A 25,581-nucleotide genomic window follows, 5' to 3' on the forward strand; every position below is an offset into this window, starting at 1 on the left:
GCAGAGCAAGCCCCTGCCAGGCTTTCCCAGGGAAGATGGACGTGCAGGTGAGATGAAGAGCACAGACCTTTCTCTGTTTGTGCCAGACATCCACTTTTGGGAGAATCACCGATTCAGTGCTTGGAAGAAACTGCCAAAGAGGCATTTTAATCACCTGCCATTGGAGCTATTGAAAATAAAAACGTGACGATAGAGCCTGGCCTGTCAGGCAAAGGGAGATGGGGAGAAGGGAGATATGAAGATTTCAGGCCCTGAAAGATTTAACTGCCAGGACTGCCTTTGGGAGAGAGAAATAAAACCAGACCGGTCACCTGAGGAGTGCAGTAGAGCAGGAGCGATGTCTTGGGGCTGTTGCAATTCATGGCTAAAACCTCTCCAGCAACCCTCCCAACAGATCCCACCGGCTGGGTGCAGAAGCAACAATCCCGTTGCTGCACTGGTGTCCTCCATGTGCTGGTTCCCCACCCCAAAGAGTCTGAAAAGAGTTCAGTGAATCCATCTCACCAAACTGTGAATAAAGTCAAAATATCCACGCACAGCCCCTGCAAGAAGATCCACCCGGCGTTTGCTATTGCCATGGTCGCCCAGTTCTGCAAAGCTCTGAGCAGCCTGTGCATCTCATGGGAACTTGGGCACTCCCCGGCATGGTGGGCCTCGCCGCACACCAAGCACAGATTTTCACTCATCATCTTTATCAGAAATAAGATTATTCAGGTCCATCTTCCTTCCTATCCACCGTCAGAGCTATTTGTTCTGGGGCTCTGAAAATGCATAAGTCATTATCATAAAGATGGTACTTTTCATGGTAAGTATGAGTTCCTACTTTTAGAAAATAAGTACCTATTTAACTAAGAGCTTTATAATAGATCAAGCAGTGCACAGAATACAAAAAAAGTGAGAGCTACGATCCAAAGAAACTAGTTTAGTGGTAGGATTGGGCATGAAAATACTTATCTGCTTGGTATCTTTAATATTAATTTATTCAAGACCCTCATCTCTGGATAAATACAAATTAAAAATTAAAAGCCCTTGTAAAGTAATGCATGAAACCAAAGCACCACAGAGAAATTTGGAGAAGCAAATAAAACTGCCATCGTAAACTACAAAGGCACTGCAGAAGCAGGGCAGAGGGGAAGGCATCTTGGCAATAAAAACAACCCAGAAAACCAACCCAACCGCAACATGAAAGGAGGAGAGGAGGGGATGGTGGTGGTGGCGGCAGCAAGGGGAGGGGGGAAAAAAAGCCACCACTTAAAAAAATAAATTCATAACATCACCGCAGCAGGGCGCAGAAGGAAATATTTAAACCAGCAATTTTGAAAATGTAACCTGGACCGCCTGGTGAGTGACACCTTCTGTTTGCACCAGGCAAACAGACTCCTGCCGCAGGGCTCCTGTACTCCGGCCCCTCGGAATAATCCCCGAGGTTGCATTAGGTTCAGAGCTCAGAGCTGCACAGAGCTGACGGCTGCCATCAAACTTTAAGCAAGCAGGGAAATACTCTGTAAAACAGTGTGTTTTTCAAGGCCAGCAAGAGCCAAAAAGGGGCCCATATCAATAAATGAATGATATTGTGTAAATGTTTTAGGCAATGATAATACTGGGCAATACTAAGCGGCATCACCGGCACACGGAGGAGGTGGTCAGAGCGCGCGGCGGGTCCCCAGCACGGGATTGCCCTGCTGAGCAACGTCATCTGCACAGGGCAGGACAAGTTTGGAGAAAAGCCCTGGGGGCTGCAGGCTGCTGGCAGGGGCCAGGGGCTGAGCTGGCAGCGGCAGCGCGGGCAGCGCAGGCAGGAAGGTTTGGCCTGGCAGGGAGTACCGTTATGTCCTTAATGCCCTTATCCTCATCCAGCAGCCCGGTGAGGTCGGGAGTTGCTATTTCTCCGACTTTCCAGGTGAGAGGCGGAGGTGCAGCTGCCCTGGATCACGTCCAATGACACATTTAATATCCCATTGCACATCTAGGTGCTTGAATTCCCATTTATATCAAGAAGGTACAGCCTTGCATGATGTGGAATGGCATCAACAATGTTTGGCCAAGTGTTTCCCTGAGTCCCAGTCTGGTCCATAAGCAACTGGACTGTCCTCCTTAAACTAACCAAAACTGTGAGCGGGGATCAACAGAAGTCGGCCTTGCCAGGATGGGCCAGCAACTTTGACCTCCAAAGGAGGGGAAAGGGGGAAAACAACCTTCCCCTTCTGGGAGCTGTGGGGAGAACTGGCCTCCAAAAGGGAGAGATTTGGGGTTCAGACCACCAGGATTCACTACCCACACAAGCTGACTTGCAAGGCTGCACCGAAGGCAAGTAGCAGGTTTTTACATATCACCAGGGAAGTCCTCTGGTCCCAAGGACAATTATCAGCCTCCAAACAGTCATTGCTTCTAGCATTTATCTGGAGACAGTGCTGAGCAAAGTAATACACTTAGTTTCTTGAGTCAAGAGCAGACTGCATAGCCCAGATGGTTGAGGAAAGGCTAACTCTAATAAATATATAATACCCAAGGGGTTACCTACGCAGCCAATAAAGATACAAAATCTGTTTTTTTTATGTTTTTGAAGTTACACTCATTCAGTATGTGGCATCAAAAGAAATACAGATTTTCTGAGAGATTTTTATTTCCCACTGTTACTAAAATGCATCCCCTTCTTAAAGCAGCATCTCACACAACTCTAATCCTTCCCAATTTATCTCCGACCAAGCCTGCAGCCAACAACTCGAGGCCCTGTCTTTGTACCATGAATGTCACAAATGAGATTTTGATTCTAAATGATCAGATATGGGGATCAGATTTTGAAATTACATACATTTTGTGCATAGCCTTCATTCCCTTTCTCTTTTTTCATCTGAACTGCCCATCCCATCTCCTCCGCGTCCTCATGTTTAAAATTGCACTGGGATGGTTTCTATTTTAAAAGAGGCATTTATGGGAACGGAGCGGAGTGAGGCTGCTGAGATTATTTTTACCTGTGCTCTGATTGCAGCGTCCTTCTTAATCCACTTTATCACTGTTTCGTATACCAGCTCCTCTGCTTTGGTGTTCAGGCTGTCATTGGACATGTAGGAAATGAAGTCGTCTTTTGAGATATTAAGGATCTCTTCTTGGTTTGCAACCTCTGGGAAAATCTGCAGGGCATATGCTTTGGCCATGTTGTAGAGTTCAGTGCACTGCATGGCTTCAGCCATGGCTAATATTCCTAAGCAGTTGCTAGCAGTCAGCTGTTTTTCTAAAAGGAGGGGGGGAAAAAAAAAAAGCAAGTGAGAATTATTAAAAGCAAGATTTACATTTTTACCGATATCATGAAAAACTAAGCGCCACTGACAAACCTCCAATCCTAATTAATTTCAGGGAGTTAATTAGAAGCAGCACCCTGGGTTACTTTAGGATTGGGGTTTAAACTACAAAAATCAAAGGCTGTCTAACAACTGAGCTGGGGATGGGGAGAGAAATGCACTTTCTGAGTTTGCTTTTCGTGTAAGCCTTCACAAGGCACTGGGGAAACCTACTGACATAATAGTATCTGGGGCTTCCCAAGGGACGGGAACCCAGCCAAGAGACTGCTGCTATTTCTACCGCCTACAATGTCGCTTTAAGAAACAGCAAAGATGGAAACGCCAGTGCAGACACTTAAGAATAAATGCAAACAGCACTGAGGATATTTCTGAGGATGCTGCAGTTGCTTTATGATAATTTTTGCCCTGTTCAGCTACTAAACTACTTCAAATAAAAAAAAAAATCCTCCCTCCCTTTTTTTTTCAAAGGAACTTTGTTGCTGCTGAATGTGATGACATCCCTTATGCAAAACACAGATTATACTAAAGCCTTCTGTTAAATGTTGTGTAGTGGGTTTCAAAGAAAATCATGCACAGAGGAGACAGCATTATCTCCTACCCAGCAAAGAGAAGTAACAGCACAGTGTGTAGCTTTGCGTTAAGTGTGCTACACCATACATTTGACTGTACTTTTTTCCTTTTCAGCTATTTTGAAGAAAAACTCACCAATTTCAGACATTTATAAGAGGAACTCTCAGATTCCTCTCAGCTTTTGTTAACCAAGCCACTACTAAAAGGCAGAGTATATTCTTTTAAGAAACAGGACCAAGAAAAAAAATAAATGAGAGAGACAGACTGCAATAGATCACAAAAGCATCGGTACCCGTGGCAGGCTTCTGCACTGTCAGAGAAGTACATCACATTTGGGCAGTGTCATATCCTAGCGCACTATTTCAGAGCACTGGGCAGGAGTGTGTGATAGCCCCACACCTCTTCAAACCAAACTCCCGTCAGATTGCTTCTGCTGGAAACGCTCGGGAATTTTTCCCTACACCCAGCTTCTGCCTTCATCAGATTTAAAACCTGCACAAAATCTATATGTGGCTTTTATTAAAATGGGATTATGACCTACCTTTTTTTTTTTTTTTCAAACCTGGCATGAGATTAGGAGTTTTGTGTCTTGTTTTTCTTTTTTTCCCCTCACTCTTTTTATTTTCTTTCACAGATCCTCCAATCTTGAAGCTAGGTTATCTCATTTTGCATCAGTTGATTGTACTGACTCCAAGGAGCCCATTTCCTCAAGCAGACTGGAGCAGTGGCACTGTTTGCTGTCAGTAAATTTTGTCACTCAAAGACTGCCCAGAGACAGACTGCAAACTGATAGCTATGAAGCACAAAGCTCCCAAAATTTCTACTTTTCAAAAAAAAAAAGAACCAAAACCCTCTTCAGGTTCCTTGGTTCTGTCTGTTGGCACAGTTTCATGTATACATACGGCTGGGGGTAAAATAATCATCTAACAGAGCCCAAAACTCTCATCATCACTTGGCAAACTCTCAAGTCAAAGACGAATCTGACACTGCTCCACTTTATCCTCATAGGGTTTATAATAAAGGTAATAACCAAGTTTGACTCATTAAGCAGCCGTTTACTAGCACACAGTGGAAAAGACTTGCAAGAATGAGTCTTCGCCTTCAAGGGACTGGGTCTGCCTCTATCAGGAGAGATTCCCATACCATTCCCAGCTGAGCCTGTGGCGTGTGACAGAGAAAGCACTGGTACGACTGGTTTCTTCTGAGCTGGACAGGTTTTTCTACCTCTAACAATGCTGGGTGACTGACGCAGCTTGGTACACTGGTGTCCAAGCAGCTCCATGTTGTCCCTTTGAGTTTCCCTCCTCCTTCTTCCCCGAGAAACCGCTCGGTGGCAGACCCAAATGACGTTATCCCTGCCTGATTCAGCAAGTGCGATAAGGCCATTTAGAGAGGGGTCCTGGGGAGATGCGGTATGTTCAGGAGGCTGCTGATGCACTTCATCATTTTTGATGTGATGAGCACCACAGCAAGGTGGGCACAGTGATGCCTTTTTAAGATGAGTTCACTGGCATGTGAACTAGAGGGATTCATCGCAGGTGAGCAAGACAGAGGTTGGGGCAACAGCTATAGGAGGTACGAAAAATCTTTATCCTGTGAACAGAAAAAACACACCCTCCATTTTTCATCTATGAATCCAAATTGGGGGCGAGATTGATCTTACTTGATTCCAGCTGTCTATGGTGCAACTGAGCAATCACATTAGTATCCCTCTACACTCATAAACAAACCATTCCAAGAAGCAATCTGGTAATATTTTGGATAACAACTTCAGGATGAGCAGAACCGTGCCTTACCAATGCCTGTTACTCTTCACGGACTACAAAGGGAGCCTACATGACTACTTAGATATAGCCTTCTGCTATATAATATAGCCCATCCCAATCTGAGGGCACTTCTGGATGCCGACATGACAAAGACAGCTAAGGATCAGTTCTGCTCCATCTGCTCCTGAGCCGTTTTCCTTTGGACACTGACACGTTTACAATAATTGTTGTTTTTGCCACAGTGACACTGGACTGGTAACAACACATTTTTGTGGAGTTTCACCTTGAGACCATTCAGAAGGTGACTGCTAACTACTTAAGTTATTCCCAATGCTCAAGGACAGGTCATAACAGACTTATGAGTGGATTTAGAGAATATCAGATGTAATCTATTAGGTTCTCACTGGGTTGAGGCAGTGCTGGATAGCATAGTTGTTTCTATGTATGTCACAATATTGCAGATCAGCAGCTGGTATTCTCCACTTGCGTTAAGATGCGATTTTGGAATGGGATCCTGTGCAGAGTCATCATGAGATAATCAGCCAGGCAGAGTGCTAAGACTGCGCTTCTGGGAGTGGGACGACTTGAGATAAAGTCAGAGATAGATGGTATGTAGGAAGGATTACTCAGCGAGATTGCGGTAACAGTATGATGGAAGCTCAGTGGTTATGTAAGCCTCTCTGTGTGCATTAAGTACTGTATTTTCACTTAGAGATTCTTTCTAGATGATGACTTGGATATCACTAAAATTAGCATAAAACATGAATTTCCTCATCATACTCTGTGTACATTCTGATAGAGATCTTATTCCTCAGGTATTCCTACTAGTGTCAAAAGCATGTGAAGATGGGCGATAGCCGGAAGACTTCTGGATGCATTCACTGTCCAAAAGATTTCACTTCCCCTGTGAGAGTGTTCTTCATTTCTCCTATCTCCAGATATGGTTGACGCTTCAGTTTCTCCAGTGCTGGGCAGCGTGGCTCAAAATGCTCCACCTTGGATGAACAAGAAATTAGCCATAACACTTTCTCTCCAATTCATTAAGGACCATAAAGGCCCCTTCTTCCCTCAGGTGCATATGCCTATTCATGTAGGTCTCATCACTGGTCCATCATTCAGTTTTTCTCACAGCTCCCTCATACTCTCTGCAAACTGTGTCTTTGTGCCCTTTGCCCAGGAGACTAAGAAAATTCAGAGCTCCTGCTCTTTCCTATTCTCCTCCATGAATCTAACAGGTTCCACCAACTTCTTTGACTTAAGGAAGAATACTTTTATTTTATCAGCAGCAGGCTGAAGTACAAGCTCAGAATTTGTTCACTCCTGTGGTGGGGGTCCCTGCATCATGGACCCAAACCATGATACTGATGAATCTCCTGAAATCCGATTTGAGCCATGACTGTGATGATGGCATAGAATAAATATGGGGGAAAAAAAAAAAAAAAGAAAACCTCAAGTCTTCAGCCAAATGGATGGAGGAAATACCTATGATGCCCTGACCAGTTTGCAAACATTTGCCCAGTTATCATATGGCGCCTGCACGGACTTGTCAGCATCGTTGCATCAGTCGGCACAAAACTGTTGTCATTTCTCATGGTCCAGACAAAAGCAGAGGCAGCACATAGAATGTGGCTATAATTAGCCCAGTGAAGCTGCTTAAGAAATCTCCTGTGTTTCCTGACACATTTGCAGCATGTTTCCACTAGAAAGTGCAAGCAGATTTGGGGCGCCTCTGCCCAACGGTGCTGAGAAGCCCAGGATAGAAACACAAGAGCTGCCTGGACATCAACCAGCTAGGACCCTGCTGGAGCTTCACGGCTGAAAAAGGATGACCTGAATTTCCCCTGAGATGGTGCTGTGCTGAGCTGAACAGACTTTTACTTTTTTGGGCCTCTTTGGACTTCCCTCTACTTCTCTCACTATTTAGACTTGGCACTGATGGGAAAGAATCACAGTTTATACTGATGAATCTTCCAAAAACCCTGGAAGAAAACCTGATTTTTACCATATTTTTGCTTTGTGGGGAGCAGAAGTGGCTGGGATGAAAAGAAAAACACAGCCACAGAGAAGAAAAAATGCCTTTCCCTAAACTTTTTAGATGGCAAATGCTCTACTATCTCTGTAGAGCAATCCAGTCATGGCTATAAATAAAAATAAGCAATTACACCCCATGAATTCTCCAAATGAGAATACAAAATTCCAGTGACTCCCCATATATCACTGAACTTATAACCAACTCTACTATTTCATACCATAACATGGTTCACTGAATTCAAATATTAACTATCGGAAAAGAGAAATCTCACATTGATTTAGTGAAATAAATGTATTTTGGTTTTGTGGCTGAATCTTTAGAGATAGCGCAACTTAAACGTAGCTGTTCCTGGAAAGGCCGTAAGATCTCATCACTTTAAAAGGCGGTGAAGGGGAGCTGGGGGAAAGCAATGCCAGAGCCAGAGCCCTCACTCAAGTTGCACAACCAGCACAGTGGGATTGCAAAGCATAGATTTCATTTCCCGATTACCCACCCATTTGAGAATAGACTCTTAAACAAGTGACATATAAAAAGCTGGAAAGAAGAGAAGAATAAAATACCACAGATTCTTTACTGATGCCTGCATTGTACCAGTATAGTCACACCACTCATCTTGCCAGCAGGTCCGCTTAGCAGTGAAAATTAACACAGCAGTACACTGGACTCATTTGAGTTGGGGTTTGGTTTTCTCTTTTTAATGAGTGCAACATTTTCTAAACTCTCATCTTCCACACTCCGCAATTCTAGATGTCAATTTTAAATGAGAACTGCCCAAAAAGAACCTATAGTTCATGTGGGTTGTAGACATATTTGGGGTCCAGAGAGAATGACATCTCCCATACCAAGCTGAGGGAACCTGAATAGAAATCAGATGTCCAAAAAAGATACTTGGAACTTGGACACGGGAAGTAAGTCACATAAGATCAAGCTCACATTTTTTGTATTAATAAGTTTGTGTTAATAATTTGTAAATTATTACTGTCTCATTAACTGATATTATAGCCATGTTAGTGAAGGAGTGGCGTATGATACAGGCAGGAATTTGAATCAACATGTTTCATTTGAGCTCCAGTTCTGGCTCCTTTTCTGCCATGACAGAAATGGGGCTGGATGGTTCCAGTTCAGATCAGTAAAGCTTAGATAACTGAGCTGGTCACCGTGGACCATTCTGAAATAGTCTATATTGGAAAATATACAGAAAATGCAAGGAGCAGGATGACACGGTGCTCTGGACAAGAAGGAATGGGCTTCTCATGTGGCCACTGGTGATGATGTTGATCTGTACACCCTCGCCGGGGCAAACGCTCCCCGTGCACGCAGGGCACACCAGTTATCAAGGGAGGGCACAGCAACCTTTCATTCCCATCCACCATTTGTGATGACACATAGCCATCAGACCATAACTCGGTATGAAAGAACAAACCCCGTAAACATTCAACCTAGAGTAGTTCAACCAGATCTTGTTTACAAGAACATTGGACATGTGAAGGACTTTCTCATGGATGCAAGAAAATTGCAGATCCTGACTCCTCTAAGGGAGTCCACCTCCAACTCTGTCAGTGCTTGACCAAGCTGGCCTGGTGCAGCACCCAACATTTGCTGTCACAGTTATAAGCAACATGTGCATTACAGCCTGGTATCTGTGCAGAGGTCAACCTCCAGGAAACAAAATGTCACCATGATACCACGTATGAAAGAAGATTAAACAAAAAAGTCTATCCAAGATGTGAAAGCAATTGCCACTCAGACAACAGGCTACACTTCTCTAGATCGTTTTCCACTGGTCCGTGTCAGCATTTTAAATTAGAATCTCAACCCAAATAAATTTTACATTTTATTTTATTATATTTAATCTTGGGTTTCCTAATTATCTTTTAAGAGTTGTTAGAAGGAAGGCTTACAAACCTTAAAATAAGATCTTAAAACCTCACTAGATGGAGTGATTCTTACCTAGAAATGAAACGCAGACTTTACAGAAAGTATGAAACTGGAACTTGCTGGCAGCTTCCAGTAGGGTTTTTGCATTGGCTGAATCTATGATCAAAGAACCTGTATAAACAAACTCCAGGAGTAACTCCAGGACATCCGCAGTGAGGTTGGACATGGCCAATTCCAGCTTCTCCCCGCTTCTGCTACTGTCTCGTGGTGACCTGGTAACAGCAGACAATTAAATTATGGACATTACACCATCCCCATTTTGTTGGCATTTATTGATTAGTGAGGGCTAAAAAATCACTTTGCACCTCATTATATTTCTCCATTTTTTTTTGTTTACGGAACTGAAGAATATGAATTTTAAAATAACTGAACTTAAAAACTTTAACTGGATCTGAAAGAGAAGAGTCTTAAAGCAAGTCTTACGAAAAATCTGTTTATTGCTACTCTGCATTTTCATGCAAAAACAGTTGCAAAAGAAAAGGAAAGGAAAAGAAAGAAAGAAAAAGAAAAACGAATGAGCCAACATTAATGAAAATGAGGAACAGGATTAGCTTTCAAAGGGAAACAATACATTTTAACATCTTGGTTAACATCTCATCTTCTGTGCATAATATAACTGTTAAGGAAAAAACACTCTCCAATTTCAAGAGAAAAGGTCATCTATTTTTTCAGGAATCCAGCCCTGGAATAGCTTTAAATGTCATGTGCATTTAAGGATGCATTTAAAGACCTTTTCATAAGAAATAACAATAATAAATATTAATTTCTGTTTAGCTTGAACTTCTCAGTATGTTATATTAAAGTATAGATATGATAGATATGATATGCATATACAGACGGTCGTATAAAATATATATATACGCTTATTCTAAAAATCTATTGTTCCCTTTTAGGCACTAAAAAAAGGAAGCCCTTCATGGCAATTGCTTTGAAAACTGAATACAAGACAAGATAGACAGACAAAATGGTTAGAGCAAAGAAGGGAAAGGGGGGAAAACAACAACCAGCTCTGCCACAGGAAGCCAGCAGCCATCCTCTAGGAGTTTCATGACTGTGGCCTACGGTTTTTCCTGCATGAAGTGCTGAACAATTTGGGGATCAAAGTATCTCCTGCATTTGAAGTGTGGATTAGTGCTTGTGAAATTATTGGACAAAAAGAAAATTATACTGAATTAAAGTAAGGGCCCAGTTCTTAATGCATGGTTGGCTGATGTGTCTGCAACACTAAAGACAGGTTACACCTGAAAGACAAAAGTGATAATAAATTTGGTAACATCAAGGAGGGGAGGGGAAATCTGTTGGAGTAAGAAAATAAACTCTTTTAATGGTTAGGACCATCCAGCACCTTCTCAAAGAAACATGAACTTCTCCTAGTCACTGGACAGCAACGTCTGCTCGCTCCAATTCTGCTAGAGTACTTGCAAAAGCCATTGCACGATTGACACAAAACCGGCATACGATGCTGCGTGACTTATATGGACTGGCCAAAGCATCACTATTCACAGGCAATGCCAGCTTCAAGCACGAGCAAGAGCACTACCAACCTCTTGGATTCACAGAGCTGCCTAGAAAGGTGATGGTCAGACCTCTACTACCATAATGGAGGAAAAGTAAACAACATAAGAGGTTCAATTTGTTCCCTCATAAAACAACATGACACCCCACCCCACCCACCCCAATAACCCCTAAAATCATTTGGGGAAATGCTTAAAATTTGCAGTGGACGCTTTGTCACTGATCTTCCATTGACTAACCCTGTCCAAGTCAAGGGCACAGCTTTAATTTAAATGCATCTTTGCAGGATCAAAGCTTTAAAGATGTTTCATTTTGCTACTGAAAGTATTTAGATGGTGTCCGTTATCACAGTGGAGGAGCAGCTAGCAGTCCTTCATTTCACATGCTTCTCTAAGGTAGTGAACAACGGTTACTCCCATTCACAAAAGGAAACTGAGGCACAAGGAGACAAATACTGTTGCCTATGATCACAGAGGAAGTCAGGGGCAAAGCAAGGAACAAAACCCCATTTTTAAATTCTAAATATTGGACTATCCCTTTGCATGGGAATACAGGTGGGTTAGATCCTACTCCACGGGCAGATGGCTAAGAATACATACTGATCACGATACTTGTGGTACCCCTACATGCACAGATGTGTACGCTACCCTGAATCCTTATGCTTTATCACACCACAATATTCTTTCTGAACTCTTGCATATGGATTCAATTTTGCACTCAAGGCAGAAAACCTCAGGTGTCAAAACAGAAGAGTTGCCATTTCCTAGATTCTCAAGAGGATGTCACAAAATGTTTTTTTTTTTTTCCTTTCTCACACTCACATACCAGTAACATTCCCCGAATCTGATTTACCTCCAGTTGTGCACACATCCGGTGCTGCACCCTGGGCTATCAAAATGCCTCCTGGTACCGATGTAATTCTTGCTGAATTGTTTCCAGAAGCAGTTTGTACCTGACAGCGAGTTCATATTCATGTGGGCTGGTTAATAAGGACATTGCCGAAAATTTAAGTGAGATTTGGAGGTACCCAGCAAGCGACAGAATCAGATTCTTTGCACTGTGGGAAGCCCCACTGTAAGCAATTATTTATTTAACGCCACTAATTGCACTGTGCTGGCGATGGCTGCGGGATTGACTGCACGTGACCCGGCAGGAATCGCGCGCTCCCTCCCAGCGCAGAGATGAGGAGGCACAAAGGGAAGGATGACATGACATCAGTGTCAGCGTAGACACATACCCATGTTAGCAACAACTGCAAGCTGCTATTTTTCAGAATAATTAAGTAATAATCTCTTTTACTTTGTAATACACCAAGCAATAAACTGCTGCTGCAATTGATTAAACGCCAAAGAAAAGCTAAGGTGTTTAATCAATCACTAGAGCCACTTACGGCAAGCATAATACAAAGCTACAGAGATTATTGGTATTACACAAAGAGCCAGAAATGGGAAAGAAAATTACCCCTACTCCTTCCTCTGCGATGCCTTGAATGTGTTGTGCTGCTTTGCTCATGCTTTCTAAGCAGCGAGCACTTTGGCTTCATGTTTAGCTGGACCAAGTACTGAGCCAAAGGGAAATCACAGCTCCCCTGGCTTCCATGCTGGGGATCTGGCTTGGTATGGGCTGCAGAATGGACGGGGAATTGGCTGAAGCAGGTCCTAATGGGTCAAAAAATGAGTTTCTGAAGGACTGGGAAAAAATAATATGGGGACACAGGCTGTTGTGACTGAAGTGGGAAATGCAGAGATAAATTTCCATAAATTTCTTCTCTGAAATTATTTCAGTGAATCAGGTTGTGGCATCCCCCTCCAAGCCTGACTAAAGCTTTCTTGTTCCTTGCTTTCACATGTATTAAAATATCACTATGCTCTGTGCGGTTATACTTCGTATATTTGGGATGGAGCCTTTTCTCAGCTACTCTAGAGGAACTGCAGTGAAGTGGCTAAAGCAGTGTTACAAGAACAGAATTTAGTCCTGTAAATGCATATGCATTGGATCGGGAAAATCTGTACGAATGTATACAGCTGTGCCCCAAATAGCTCATGCTGTATCACATCAGGAGCTTTGTCAGTGGCACAGGTAGATGCAAACATTTAGAGAAGTCTGCTCCCCGAAAAGCAGTGACTTTTTGCCTTAAGAGCTGGGAAAAGATACAGCTCTCCCTGGTACACACACTCCTGTTCCCCCACTCCTGGCACAAACACAGGGTATTTTGGGAATGGAGAGCCTGCCTGCATCATTTTTCAGTCTCACCTGAAGCCAGGCAATGTAGTCTTATCGTCCGTGGACATCATTAAATGTGGCACATTCTGCTATTTGCCCTGCGAACTCTAAAGTTTAAACGGAATGATGTCATTTTATTGGCCTTGTAATCATTGCTCATATTATAAAGGTCACACATTTCACATTGTGGCAGAAAATCAATAGCTCTCCCAACAGCCTCTGGGGGAAAAAGTTTTGCTTCTCAAGAATAATATATAATAAACAATTTTAGTCCTTACTTTATCATGGCTGTAATCTTGGAAAATAGCTACAGTAAAAATCTGGCAAAGGCTGATACATAAACTCATTAAAATTAGGAAGTGATTTAGAACAGGACTTTTAAAAAGATTTATCTTGAGCTAAACAGCAAAGAGGTTTGTTTAGGTCTACATTTAAACAAGCTCCAAGAGCTCTTTAACAGCTTAATTTTATGGTAGCTGTTGGGGAATTCTTTCAGATTTACAAACCATGTATTTCTCCAGCAAGGTGACAGACCTGAGCAACGTGCAAGCAGAACTGAACCCGCAGATAAGCTGGAAGCACAGACACACTCTGAACAGGGAAGGGGGAGTTACTGAAAAATATTTTGTATCTGGGATAATTAGGTCTAACAAAATAAAGCCAAGGCCTTTGAACATACTCTGGCTACTTGTCCTTCAACTTCATGATTTAAACTAGAGAAGACAAAGGCACGGGGAACCTTTTAAAGCAAAAGACGGCTCGACTACTCTCTCAAATAACAAATCAAAATCGGTGTCCCTTTCTGTTAACTAATATACAGAAAAGAGCTAAAGTGTTTAAATACTGATAGCAGGAAAAATAGCCCTAAAACCTCATCTGCAAGATTAGGAGTGGGTCTGACAAAAGAAAAAGTAGAGAACTTTGCATTTTTGGTATTCATTTGTTCTTGAAAATCATTTCCATACATGTAATACACACAGACAAGAATCAGCACTAGTGTTTTCATGCTTAATACCGATGCAACCGAGTTTTCTGTATCTTGAGTTATAAATATATGTATATCTCCGCATTTTCCCTGTATTATTCGTATCAACACGTTCACTTAAGAGAACTTCTGTGAGATGCAGTTCAAAACATTTAATAGTGAGATGCCTTGATTTGCAAAGCCACATTTAGAGTCTGGCTAAAGTAGCTGTGTAAGTGAAACACTGCTAGCGCATCAATTTGTCAATTTATGGACAGTGCTACCGCCTCTAAGTCAGGCTTCCCTCATGGTTTGGATATGCTGTCTTTAACCGGCTTGCAACATTATTTTGACTGACTAATGGGTTGGATACAGTCTCACTCAATTTTAGATCAAATAGGAAAAGCTACCTATACCCGGTACGGATGCCAGCCAACTCTCTGTTTACAAGCTATAGTCACAAAGTCAAAACAAATTCTGGATGTTCAAAATGGAGCCATCTGCACAGAATAAACATGAAAAATGTGAAACATTTTATGTAAATGTACATTACTGCCTAGGAACAGTTGGTTCAGCTTCCTCCCAGGCTGCCTGGGAACAGGAGGACCGACAGAGTTTGTGACACCTATTTACATTCAAAACCATATGACTCACTGTGCCGTAGACTCAAAGGTATGACGTATATTTAAGCTTTGTGCTCCAAAAGGGCACCGAAATAAATGGTTATCTTTTAAAATAAAGACATGTTCAGAATTATCATTTGTGGTCTTTCCCCAGGCACGTGGGACTTGGTGCGTGTCTTTTTCTTTCTGCCTCTCCAAGGTCCACCACTTCTGCTTGTGAACAGAGAGCCTACTGCCATTACCTGCTTCTCCCAACAGGAGACAATGGCGAAGAGCTAGCTCCATAATATAGCCTCAATTTTATTCATATTATACTCAGAATTTATTTTTAACAAATAGGAAATCAGACTGATTCTGGTAATGTAATAAAAAAAATTGTTATCTGACTATCTATTGCTCAGGATCTCATACAACACAGGAATTTGAATATCGTCCACTAAAAGCACATGTTTGAGCAACGGGAGGCTACAGGACTGCCGGCACGCAGGCGGGAGCTCCAGCTCCACCCTCGACTGAGGCATCTGAAGCCCATATTTTGGGGCTGGTCCCTCCCTGCATGGACCAAAGCAATGGCCTGTCCCACCGGCCAGCTGCCTCCTGGCCTCTTCACCTCGCACCCCGCCGGGATCTGCTCCATCACTTGACATGCTGATCTTGCTGGCTTGCTTTCATAATTAGGAACATAAATGTTTACCCTACGTTAGCTGTGTTCTCATTCCAATAGAGCAAAATATTTGTTACCAAGATAGATAGGACAAAAAAAAAATCGCTTTGCTCCCTGGACAGTATTTTGGTCTCCAGAAAACAGGAAATCCAACATTTTTACGTAAGATGAAGCACTTAAATGAAGAGAAGCTACTTCTTTTTATCTCTGTCAAATTATTTTGATTACCAAAGAAAAGACTCCAGACTGGGATAGGCAGCTTCTCATGAGGCTTAAGAGTCTGTTAGCTACGCGCTCATTAAAAACTCCTGTTCAAGTCTATACAATTTAGACTGAACATCTTGTTTACTGTGGAACATAATCCTTAAAGCATTGAAACTGTAGGCAAAGAAGAGAGTGCAATGTTGCTGCATGTTAACTGTCCACTATTCGGCTTTTCATCATCTTCAGAGTTATTAATGGTTCAAAACCCACATGTCTATTTATCTTGGGAGAAGCAACAAAGAAACTTAGTTATATTATAGCCAACCTTCAGCTATGAACAGAACAGACACGACACTCTACATGGAAAGTCGTATTTCATACTGAAGAGCTTGATTTATCATAATTACACGCTCATGAGATATAAAAGCATAGATGCCCAAACATTCCAACATACATTTCCACGACACACGCACCAAGATGCATGTGCGTACTGAGGTAACAGGTTATTTACTGAGTTATTCAAGTTTATGCAGCTGCAAGGTAATCAATCATGTAAATGATGACAGGAAGGGACATTTATAAAGCAACATCATTGCAATATGTATGTCATAAGGCACTGAATGTTGTATTAAATAGGATTTTTTAAAAAATAAATTACACCCTAGCATTGCTTCTCCTTTGGAATTATTTTATCAGCTCAAAATGTATTAACTTGCAAATCTCTGCCTTCGTTATACTATCTTGTGGATAAATATTATCTTTGAACCTCAGCCACTATCCATCTGTCTCATGAGAGAAGAAAACATATACTGTAACGTGCTATTGTATGATTACGATAAAGAACTAGTAAAATCACAAGATTAAATAAATTACATTGTTTAAACACAGGCTTGCAAATTTGTCACAAAAATTTACTTGACCAACAAATCCATTTGCTCACTTTTTACCAGGATGTTGATACAAATAACGTTCCTTGTTCCAGGCAAACAAAATTTGGCAAGACTAGTGTAACTTATTAGGGTCAAACGCTGCCAGTTTGCACCTGCTCTATCAGAAGAAAATCAGGAAAATTAATGGCTGTGAGCTCAGGCATGCACTAGCAGCTCCTGCTAATTCACCGTCACAGAAATGATCATTACAAACCAAGACGAGCAATGGGATTAATGGCAAATGCTTTTGTTCACGGACAACATGGCCGGAATAAAATAAAACAAACAAAAGAGCCACGTCTTCTATATACCCTTAATGCTATTCACCGATGGAACACAATCTAATTGCTCGGTCAAGTCCGTTTCTAAAGGCGCGGGATCAACGGCAGCCTGTAACGCTATAGTGTCGGAGATCACAGTCGGAGGCACAAATCTGCCTCCCTGCTGAGATTTAAGAAAGAAGATGACGAGTTTGAAGATGCTGGCTTAAAATGACTAGCAAGTGAATGAAGAAGTGAATAGCGAGTGCCCTTGGAAGAACAGCATTTCATGATGTAGGCTTTTGCTAGGGACTGAGAATAAACTGAATCTCACAAGGTACTAGTGGAGAAGTAAAAAAAAACTGGGCCAACTTATTAACAGCATGGGATCTAACTTGTTTGCAAGTATCTCTGGCAGCCTAATTCAGCAAATATGTGGCAAAATAGCCGGAGGTGTGTGCTGGTTTTGGCTGGGGTAGAGTTAATTTTCTTCACAGTAGCTAGTATGGGGCTATGTTTTGGATTTGTGCTGAAAACAGTGTTGATAACACAGGGATGTTTCGTTACCGCTGAGCAGTGCTGACACAGAGTCAAGGCCTTTTCTGCTTCTCACCCCACCCCACCAGCGAGTAGGCTGGGGGGGCACAAGAAGTTGGGAGGGGACACAGCTGGGACAGCTGACCCCGACTGACCAATGGGGTATCCCATACCATATGACGTCATGCTCAGCATATACAGCTGGGGGAAGAAGAAGGAAGGGGGGGATGTTTGGAGTGATGGCGTTTGTCTTCCCAAGTAACCGTTACACGTGATGGAGCCCTGCTTCCCTGGAGATGGCTGAACGCCTGCCTGCTGGTGGGAAGGAGTGAATGAATTCCTTGTTTTGCTTTGCTTGTGTGCGCGGCTTTTGCTTTCCCTATTAAACTGTCTTTATCTCAACCCACGAGTTTTCTCACTCTTACTCTTCTGATTCTCTCCCCCATCCCAGCAGGGGGGAGTGAGCGAGCGGCTGTGTGGGGCTTAGTTGCCGGCCGGGGTTAAACCATGACAGGTGAGAGCTACTATTTGTTAAAGGTAAATAAAAGATGCAAGCAGGTTTTGGTGCATTATATGGGAAGGAAGATTAAAAATAAAATGACAGAATAAAAAATTTATTCTCATCAAACTTGAAACTTGCCCCCTTAACCAACTCCTATCTGATTTGTTTTAATGATATTTATTACACCATCAAAAACCAGCTTAGCAGAGAGCTGGCATTATGCAGCTAATAAATCTGTTTCTTAGGAATGTGGTGAAATTTATACAAGTAATTATCTAGGTAAGTCTATCCAAGGCTCTTTCTCATCATTGCAATGTCTAGAGGGAAAACAATAATAAAATAATGATAACCACAATTATTATTTATTACTACTACTATGATTTGGTAGTGCCCAAAGATCCCAATCAGCATTTCAGTAATTAGAATGAATTCTGCCAGGCACTTGTTCTTTCTCACTCAGCTACAGGGTGTTGCTAGTGCTTTTCTACGGTATACGTAGAACCAGCCTGTCCTCTGGACATCAATGAAAGGTAATGTATCGCACCACCTATGGCCACAGTATATGCGGGAAAGGGCAGGTAGCTCTTCTCGCCCCATCAGTCCCTGCCCACACCACCCGGCAGAACAGTTCGGAGTATTTCAGTCACCGAAGCTTAGTGCTATGCAAGCAAAAAGAGGGGATCGTGATCTGGTATGATCATAACCTGGTCATATTAATTCAAATTCATTATCCCAATCCAGCAGTGATTAATCCTTGATGATTTAAATGAAAGGAAGTGAACTGCTGATCCCTGGAGCTACCTGCAAGCACGCTGGAGTCGGAGATTTGATTACCCTAATTTCAGGGCAAGACTGGCTTTTGGAAGTGGCCCAAAAATGACAGGTTTCAAGAACACGACTCCAGTTCCTATGCTGTGGAAGTTTTTTTCGTTGTCTTTGATCCATTTAGCTTGAACTGCACCTCATCAGATAACTGTTCCCTTTCACCCCTAAATTTCAACACAGTGAAGCCTAGACAGGGCTGTGAGATGTAAGTAAATATAGGTAGGTCACCCGCACCGGCATCTTACGAGTGGTTGTAAGACAGCTGCGTGGCTTGCAGATAGGTCTAGCCAGAGCAAGAGAGGTTATTAGTCTGTCATTCCTTGGATAAGATTTGCAGGATTTGTAGTTGTGTCTAGAAATTATGTGAGCGAGAAGCCCACACTACAGTAAATAGAGATGCTGTCAATGAGGGAGAGGAGCGAGAGGTTAAATGATTCTGCTCAGTGCCTCTGCGAGCTGCAGCCATTATGAGGCAGAAACTTCATTTCTGCGCTGCACTTCAAGGCTTGAAAAGGAGCCTTTCTGTCCTCCTTGCCACGGTTTCTCTTCAGAGCAGGGCACCTCCATTGGTCCATCCTTTCAGAGCAGCATCCAGCCCAAGCCACTCACCCTCCTAATCCACGGCCACGCTTGCCAGGCTGGAAATAGTCGGGCTGCAACGCCTGCTACGGGTTTTGTGGCAGTTCCTTAGCCTGGCAGCCCAGCAACACCACCGAATATTTGTAAGCTGCAATTCATTTATGTAAAAGACCATACATTTTTGCTTGATGAAAACATGTTTTCCAAGGCCTGGCAGCTGCAAAATTTGAAACCCAGCAGGCAGCTCCGACAGGCGGGCGGGAGGGCGGCTGCTTGGCCAGGCAGAGCAAGCGAAGTGCGCTCACGGGAAGGGGCCACCGAAAGCAGAAAGCTGTTTCCCGTGCCAGGATTTTGCACCCAACACACAGCAATTATCAGTCCCTCATTTAAGAGAAAAATGTCATCCATAGCGTAATTTACACCTGCGCCCTGGCAGTAAAGGGTGAAGAATATTTTATACTCTCATGCAACCTCCCATTCTCCTTTAAATAGTTTAGCAGAACCCACTGGCGCTGTCTGTTTAGGCACAATATACCTCTCCTGGCACCTGAAACAAATATCGTATTTTTAAATCCCTATTTCTCTGTTTTCAAAGAAATGTTATAATTTGTTTCCACATTCATTCTGTTCTACAATGGAGCTGAAGCATGCAGATGTAGAAATGCTGCCTGCTTCTCTCCCGGAGTTAAAAGCAAGGTTCTTAATAAGCAGGAAAACACGAAGGGGTCACTAAGAGTAGATTTTTCTTTCATCTGCTATTTCTCATTTTGGGCTTTTTACAACGTAAACACAAACCAGACAGTCTGTTTTCCAGACACCTAAATGCTTTTGCAGTTTTGTCAGACTGTTTCAGATGGATAGTGGCAGGTTTCTCTGTCTTGCATCCAAATGCTGCCTTTCCACCCAATGGTGTAAAATGCAGAATGACATCTCTGTCTTCAGTGTAGGTGTAAAGCAAAAGGAATTTGGTCCTCTCACCCTAAATGCTTTACTTCTCCCGCCTTCCTGCCATGCCTTCAAGCCCTAAAAGAGTATATACCCTATTTTAGGGGGGAAAAAAAAAAAATCTGAACACTTGCAAAAAGAGGCAAGGCATCGTGGAAAAGCAATTTGGCCGTGAAGTCACTGGCTCTGCTCCTTAGGAAAAGAAGGATGAACACAACATTGCCGATTACACTGCATCAAAAATGCCTGCTTCTTGTGACCAAATCCCTTTGTGTATGTGACTGACTGCTCTGTGCTAGTGAAATTAGGCAGCCAGGATGACTTCAAGATTAGGAAGCATCATTAAAATCGAATCTTGAAAAGATAAAGCTTGTAGGACAGGATCCGAGTATCTTTAATAATTGACCACAGAGAAATAAAACTAAAGTCTGCTTATAAAAACCAGCATTTCGGCCAAAAAGAGACCTTTATGTCAAGTGCTTCCTACTATTAATGTCATATTTGGTAGAGATTCCAGCACTTTGGGTTGGATTAAGAAGAAGAAAGCAGCAAATTAAAATGTTCCGGTGAACCTCTCTTGTTATGGAAATACCAGACATTCCATTTATCCAGCAGCTGTATTTGTCTATCCCAAACGCAGCTGGAAAAAAATGATGCCTCTTAATGGGATTTTCCATTCCTTCCTTCCTTCTAGAACACACACACATCTTCCACCATTTCTTCTAGGGCAGATGATACAAAGACACAGAGCTCATTTCTCTCCTCCCCCAAACCAAGGAGCTGTAGCTACAAGATTGGCTACAAGAAAACCTGTGCTCTGAGAGAGGGGCATTTTAGATACGGGGGTTTTGATGGATCCTGATCGACTTCTTTCTTTCTGTGTACATATATAAGCATATGTATGTGACATTCAAACACTAGTTTCAGGAAGGAATCATTCATGTACTTTTAGCCAACTACAATTCAGGTGTCTAATCAGAGCTGGGTGACTAGCCTTTCTCCGTGGGCAATGAAAAATGAGCACTTCCGTAAGGCAATTCACGTTATTTATCATAACGTGGGATGAACTGCCCTACGGACATTCCTGTCTTCCCTGACAACTGCAGAGGAAGCCTAGATGATAACCAGCTTAGGCTGGACCCCTGAAGGAAGCAATGCAACACCCATCATAAGTTTAGAGTCTAAGCAAATCACCTCGGCTCTCTCTTTGTTTATAGTAAAGAGGGATGGCCTCCTCCTTCATCTTGTATCTTAGACACCTATTTTATGGTGAGAGGACTTGCCTCCTGGAGAGATTTGTCCCCCCCTCTGTAGACTACAGCAACAGTCTAGAAGGTGAGGTTAGACTCAATCTGCCTTAGATGCCAACCTTGGGCCTAAATGTTGGTTGACTAACAGCAAGAGACAAGCACCTCTCATTGCTCCAGAGGGATCTCCTACCTGCCTGCACATAGGTACCTGAATTAGGAGAAAAGGCTCCTTCCGGAAGCCTTCAAGGTGCCGTTGTACCGCTCATTCATTGTACCACTTCATTGCCTGTACCATAAATTAGGCCCTTGCTTTGGGAAGGCTGATTTTTTAAGTACCTAAAAATATAGGTGCTAATTAGAGGCCAAAGCCAGGCAGTCTGGAAGCAACTGTGGTTGGCGGTGCACTCAAAAGTAAGATGGGATTTAGAGGACAGATCCGTATTCCAGCTGCTATTTATCATCCATTTTCTCCTGAAGTCCTATACTGCAGTAATCTCGTATGGGTCACAGTTTGAAGAAGCTGCCTAACCACGTGATTTCCCTAAGCACACATAGAGTATATATCAAGTCCTCTATATGCTCTGTGCCTGAAGGAGCAAGCTGTAAGGCCAAGTACTCATCCCCATACCTGTCATAAAGTAGGCTCAATTATTCACCAAAAAAAAGAATATACTTTAAAGGGGATTTTATGAAGAGAACTTAAAGAAACTTAGCACTCTCCAAATATGTTTAATATTGTATAAAATTGTTCCTGAGGTTGTTAGCGAGGTTATTGCAGTATGTCCTACCGTGGGACCAGCCTTGGGCATGCACCCATCTTCACCCTCCTCATCCCTCCCCTGCACCTCACTTTCCTCCCTTCGTGGGCACGGTGAAGTGGAACGGACGTCAGGAACATTTCACACCTGCTGTTCCTAATACACCTAATTCTTTCCAGATGAAAAGGATTTCAGTCCCTTTCACTGAAAAGGACTTAAGAGTGGTTTTTGTGGTCAGCTGCTGTCGGGAGGGAGATGAATGCCGAGTCCTGGCTCAGGCTCGAGTGTTGCGCAGCTCCTGACGGGGACTGGTTAACCCGTTTCCAACACACAGTGCTTGGTATGGTGCTGCGCATAGGTTCAGGACTGGACTAACCCAACCTCAAAAGGGCCATGCTCATATATTTAGAAGATAAATTTCATGGAACGAGAACTTTTCTGGACAAGTACCAGAATGCTCAGCACATTGCAGGATTAACCATTTTCTGAGAAACTAAGGGTGTCTCAAAGTGCACTCACATTACCAGATTTGTTTCATAAATAAATAACTTTTGAATTGTTTTGGTTAATCAAGCCTGGTTATCATCTTTTCACTACAGTGCAATAAAAACAACATATTTTTTTCCCTGCTATGAATAATTCTCATCAAATAGCCTTCCTCAAAATGGGCAATAACTCTAGTTCTATTATGCTTTTTGTCTATATTTTGGTTTTTTTTGAAGAGGGGATAATTGAACTTATTTGTTTTTGAACATTTCGCTTTTATTCTTTTGAGACAATACTTGCTAGTCTACCATCAGATACCAACTCCAACACACAGTGGAATCAATGGCAGAACATGAGGTTAACAAAAACTAGCCTGTGGCAAAGAACAGCCAAAGTAAATACTCTGAAAGATTTTTTTTTTCTGCATGTTTATATAGACGCACACAGCACCTTCATGAATAGATCATCTTTTCATTGACGTTTCTGGTGACCTATTGGTGCCTTCCGTTGGAATGGCATTAGAGTTTAACCCTAGCATGCACTGATTGAAATGGCCTTTATATTACACTTAACATAAAGAGATCTCCTTTATTCTTCAGGAAAAACTGCCATTTCTTGTTTTGATTTCTCTAATAATACGAAGATAAAAATCACATAAAGCTTAAAGTACCATCTCAAGGGAGATACTAACAGGACGGGATTCTAGACATGTTGTATTTATAAACATGCTGACTCTGTGAACTATAATGATTTTGTATTACTAAGGGCATGATCCTACAAAATACTGAGTACCTCTTGCAGCTTGAGTCCTTGACTTTCATTGACTTCATGGGGTTTCTAAAAGGACTAGGCTTTCCACTGCAAGTATCCTCTAAAAAACAAGTCTTTAGAAATTCCACCCCATAGCCCTGAGTTTATTGTCTTGCAAAGACACATTTGCTCAGTTTACAAGTGAATATTTATTTTTTCACCTGACAGTTTTGCAAACTCAACTAGACGTCAAGCTGGATTTTTCCTTATTCATGCATCATCATCAGTAATAAAGGTATTTTTGCCTTGGATACACCTGTGCAACTCCATTAGCCTTCATCAAGGTTACATGTGTGCAACTGAGGTTATACATGGAAGGCAACTGGGATGGAGAGACCTGATTGTGGACACGAATCGACCTCTGGAATATTTATTGCTGGTGATGATGTGAAAGAAGGCATAAAGTGGTGAGGTTGGCAAATGCGCTAAACCTTTCACCATTTTTTTCTTGTAACACATGTGAGCCTTATGTGAGCAGCTGAAAGACAATAAATGCTGAAATCTAGGTTTTGTTTTCATAGTGTCTTTTTAAAGCATTTTAAAAGGTTCGGGTTTTTTTTTTTTAATTGCTTTAAATGAGTTCATATCAGAGCAGTGTTCAGTCTAAAGTATATCTCCATTTGATAACTAAATAATAAAGCAACGACATTCCTCAGCGTGCTTCTAGAAATAGATGCTGCCTGGTGACTTCTGCACACAAGCAGATGTCTTCACAGCAAAATCCAAATGACAGTCTTTGGCCAGTCAGTTATTGGATTTCTGTAAGTTGATTCTAAGATTTTCTTTCTCTATAGACTCTACTCCTTATCACCCTAAAAAGCATATACTGTAGCCTTAACAATTAAATGATAATGAGCAGACAGAAGAGAAAGGACAGGAGAGATCTGGCATAGCTACAGCTAGCAATCATTAGATTTACAGAGGGGAAAAGACATGCTTCCTAGGCCAACATATTTTTTATGAATAATTGATAAGGCAGTCAGCACAGTTATATCATAGACATGTAATATATATCCATAATTATAAAACCAGCTTTGCGCAAAAAGACATAATACACTGAAAGGAGATACCAGCCAATATGCCATCCTGAAATAAAATACAGTCACTATTGTGTTAGTTGGCAAAATTTAAATACAGGATTTCAAGCAAGCAAAATGTTCTTTAATCCCATTTTTTAGCACAGTCCAGGCTCAGTCTGCTCAGGAAAATACTGCAAGGCAAAATCAGCAGCTGCATTAATTTGCTGATGATTGAGAGAAAAATGAAAGTTATCCTTATGGTTTTTTTCTCCCTACTTGCTACTCTAACTTACTAATAATACGAGAGTACCAATTTATTCCTATGTGAGTATATGAAGCATACAAATTGAAAAATCAATGTAATGGAAAAAAAAGATTATCATGCACTGTTTAGAATCAATCAGCTAGAAACAGAGGGGGGAAAATGCGAAGGCGGAGACATGATGTTTAGAAAATGTACATATTGTACCTACCCTAAGCTAGAGTGTTTGTAGGAAAAAACTACCCTTAGTCTAACATGCAGACTGAGCTATATTTTGACCAGAAAATTGTCTTATTTCCAATCTTCTCTAGAGAAATTCACCAGTTGTCTTTTCTTCTTTTAAAAGTCCCCAAATAATAAAAATATCAATCCCTTTGCCCATAAAAGCCACACAAAAGCATGTAACAAAGATTTCAGGGTGAAGGGATCATGATACTCAAAATGGTTTATCAGCACGACGTCTCAGCATCGTTCACCAGAACGCTGATGGCTTATTGTAGCCCAAAGGACAGACTTTTGTCGAATGTGACAGAGTCCCTTGAAAACATCGACAGCAATAGTTTTTAGTTGTGGTCTGAATCACCGTTAGCAATTGAGTTTAAAACTTAGATCTCTCAGTGG

General features: G+C 42.0%; 1 protein-coding gene across 1 annotated transcript in view; it reads right to left on the reverse strand.

Annotated features, from left to right (window-relative positions):
• The window catches only part of KLHL29 (kelch like family member 29), a 339,629-nt gene that overhangs the window by 52,081 nt on the left and 261,967 nt on the right, over positions 1 to 25,581 (reverse strand). The window contains exons 6-7 of the mRNA XM_075144971.1: positions 9,618 to 9,817; positions 2,973 to 3,232 (exon numbers count right to left, since the gene is read on the reverse strand). Coding sequence (XP_075001072.1) covers positions 2,973 to 3,232; positions 9,618 to 9,817 — 460 coding nt within the window. The remainder of the gene's footprint in view (positions 1 to 2,972; positions 3,233 to 9,617; positions 9,818 to 25,581) is intronic.

The sequence above is a fragment of the Calonectris borealis genome, chromosome 3 (genome assembly GCF_964195595.1).
Source record: "Calonectris borealis chromosome 3, bCalBor7.hap1.2, whole genome shotgun sequence".
NCBI lineage: Eukaryota > Metazoa > Chordata > Aves > Procellariiformes > Procellariidae > Calonectris > Calonectris borealis.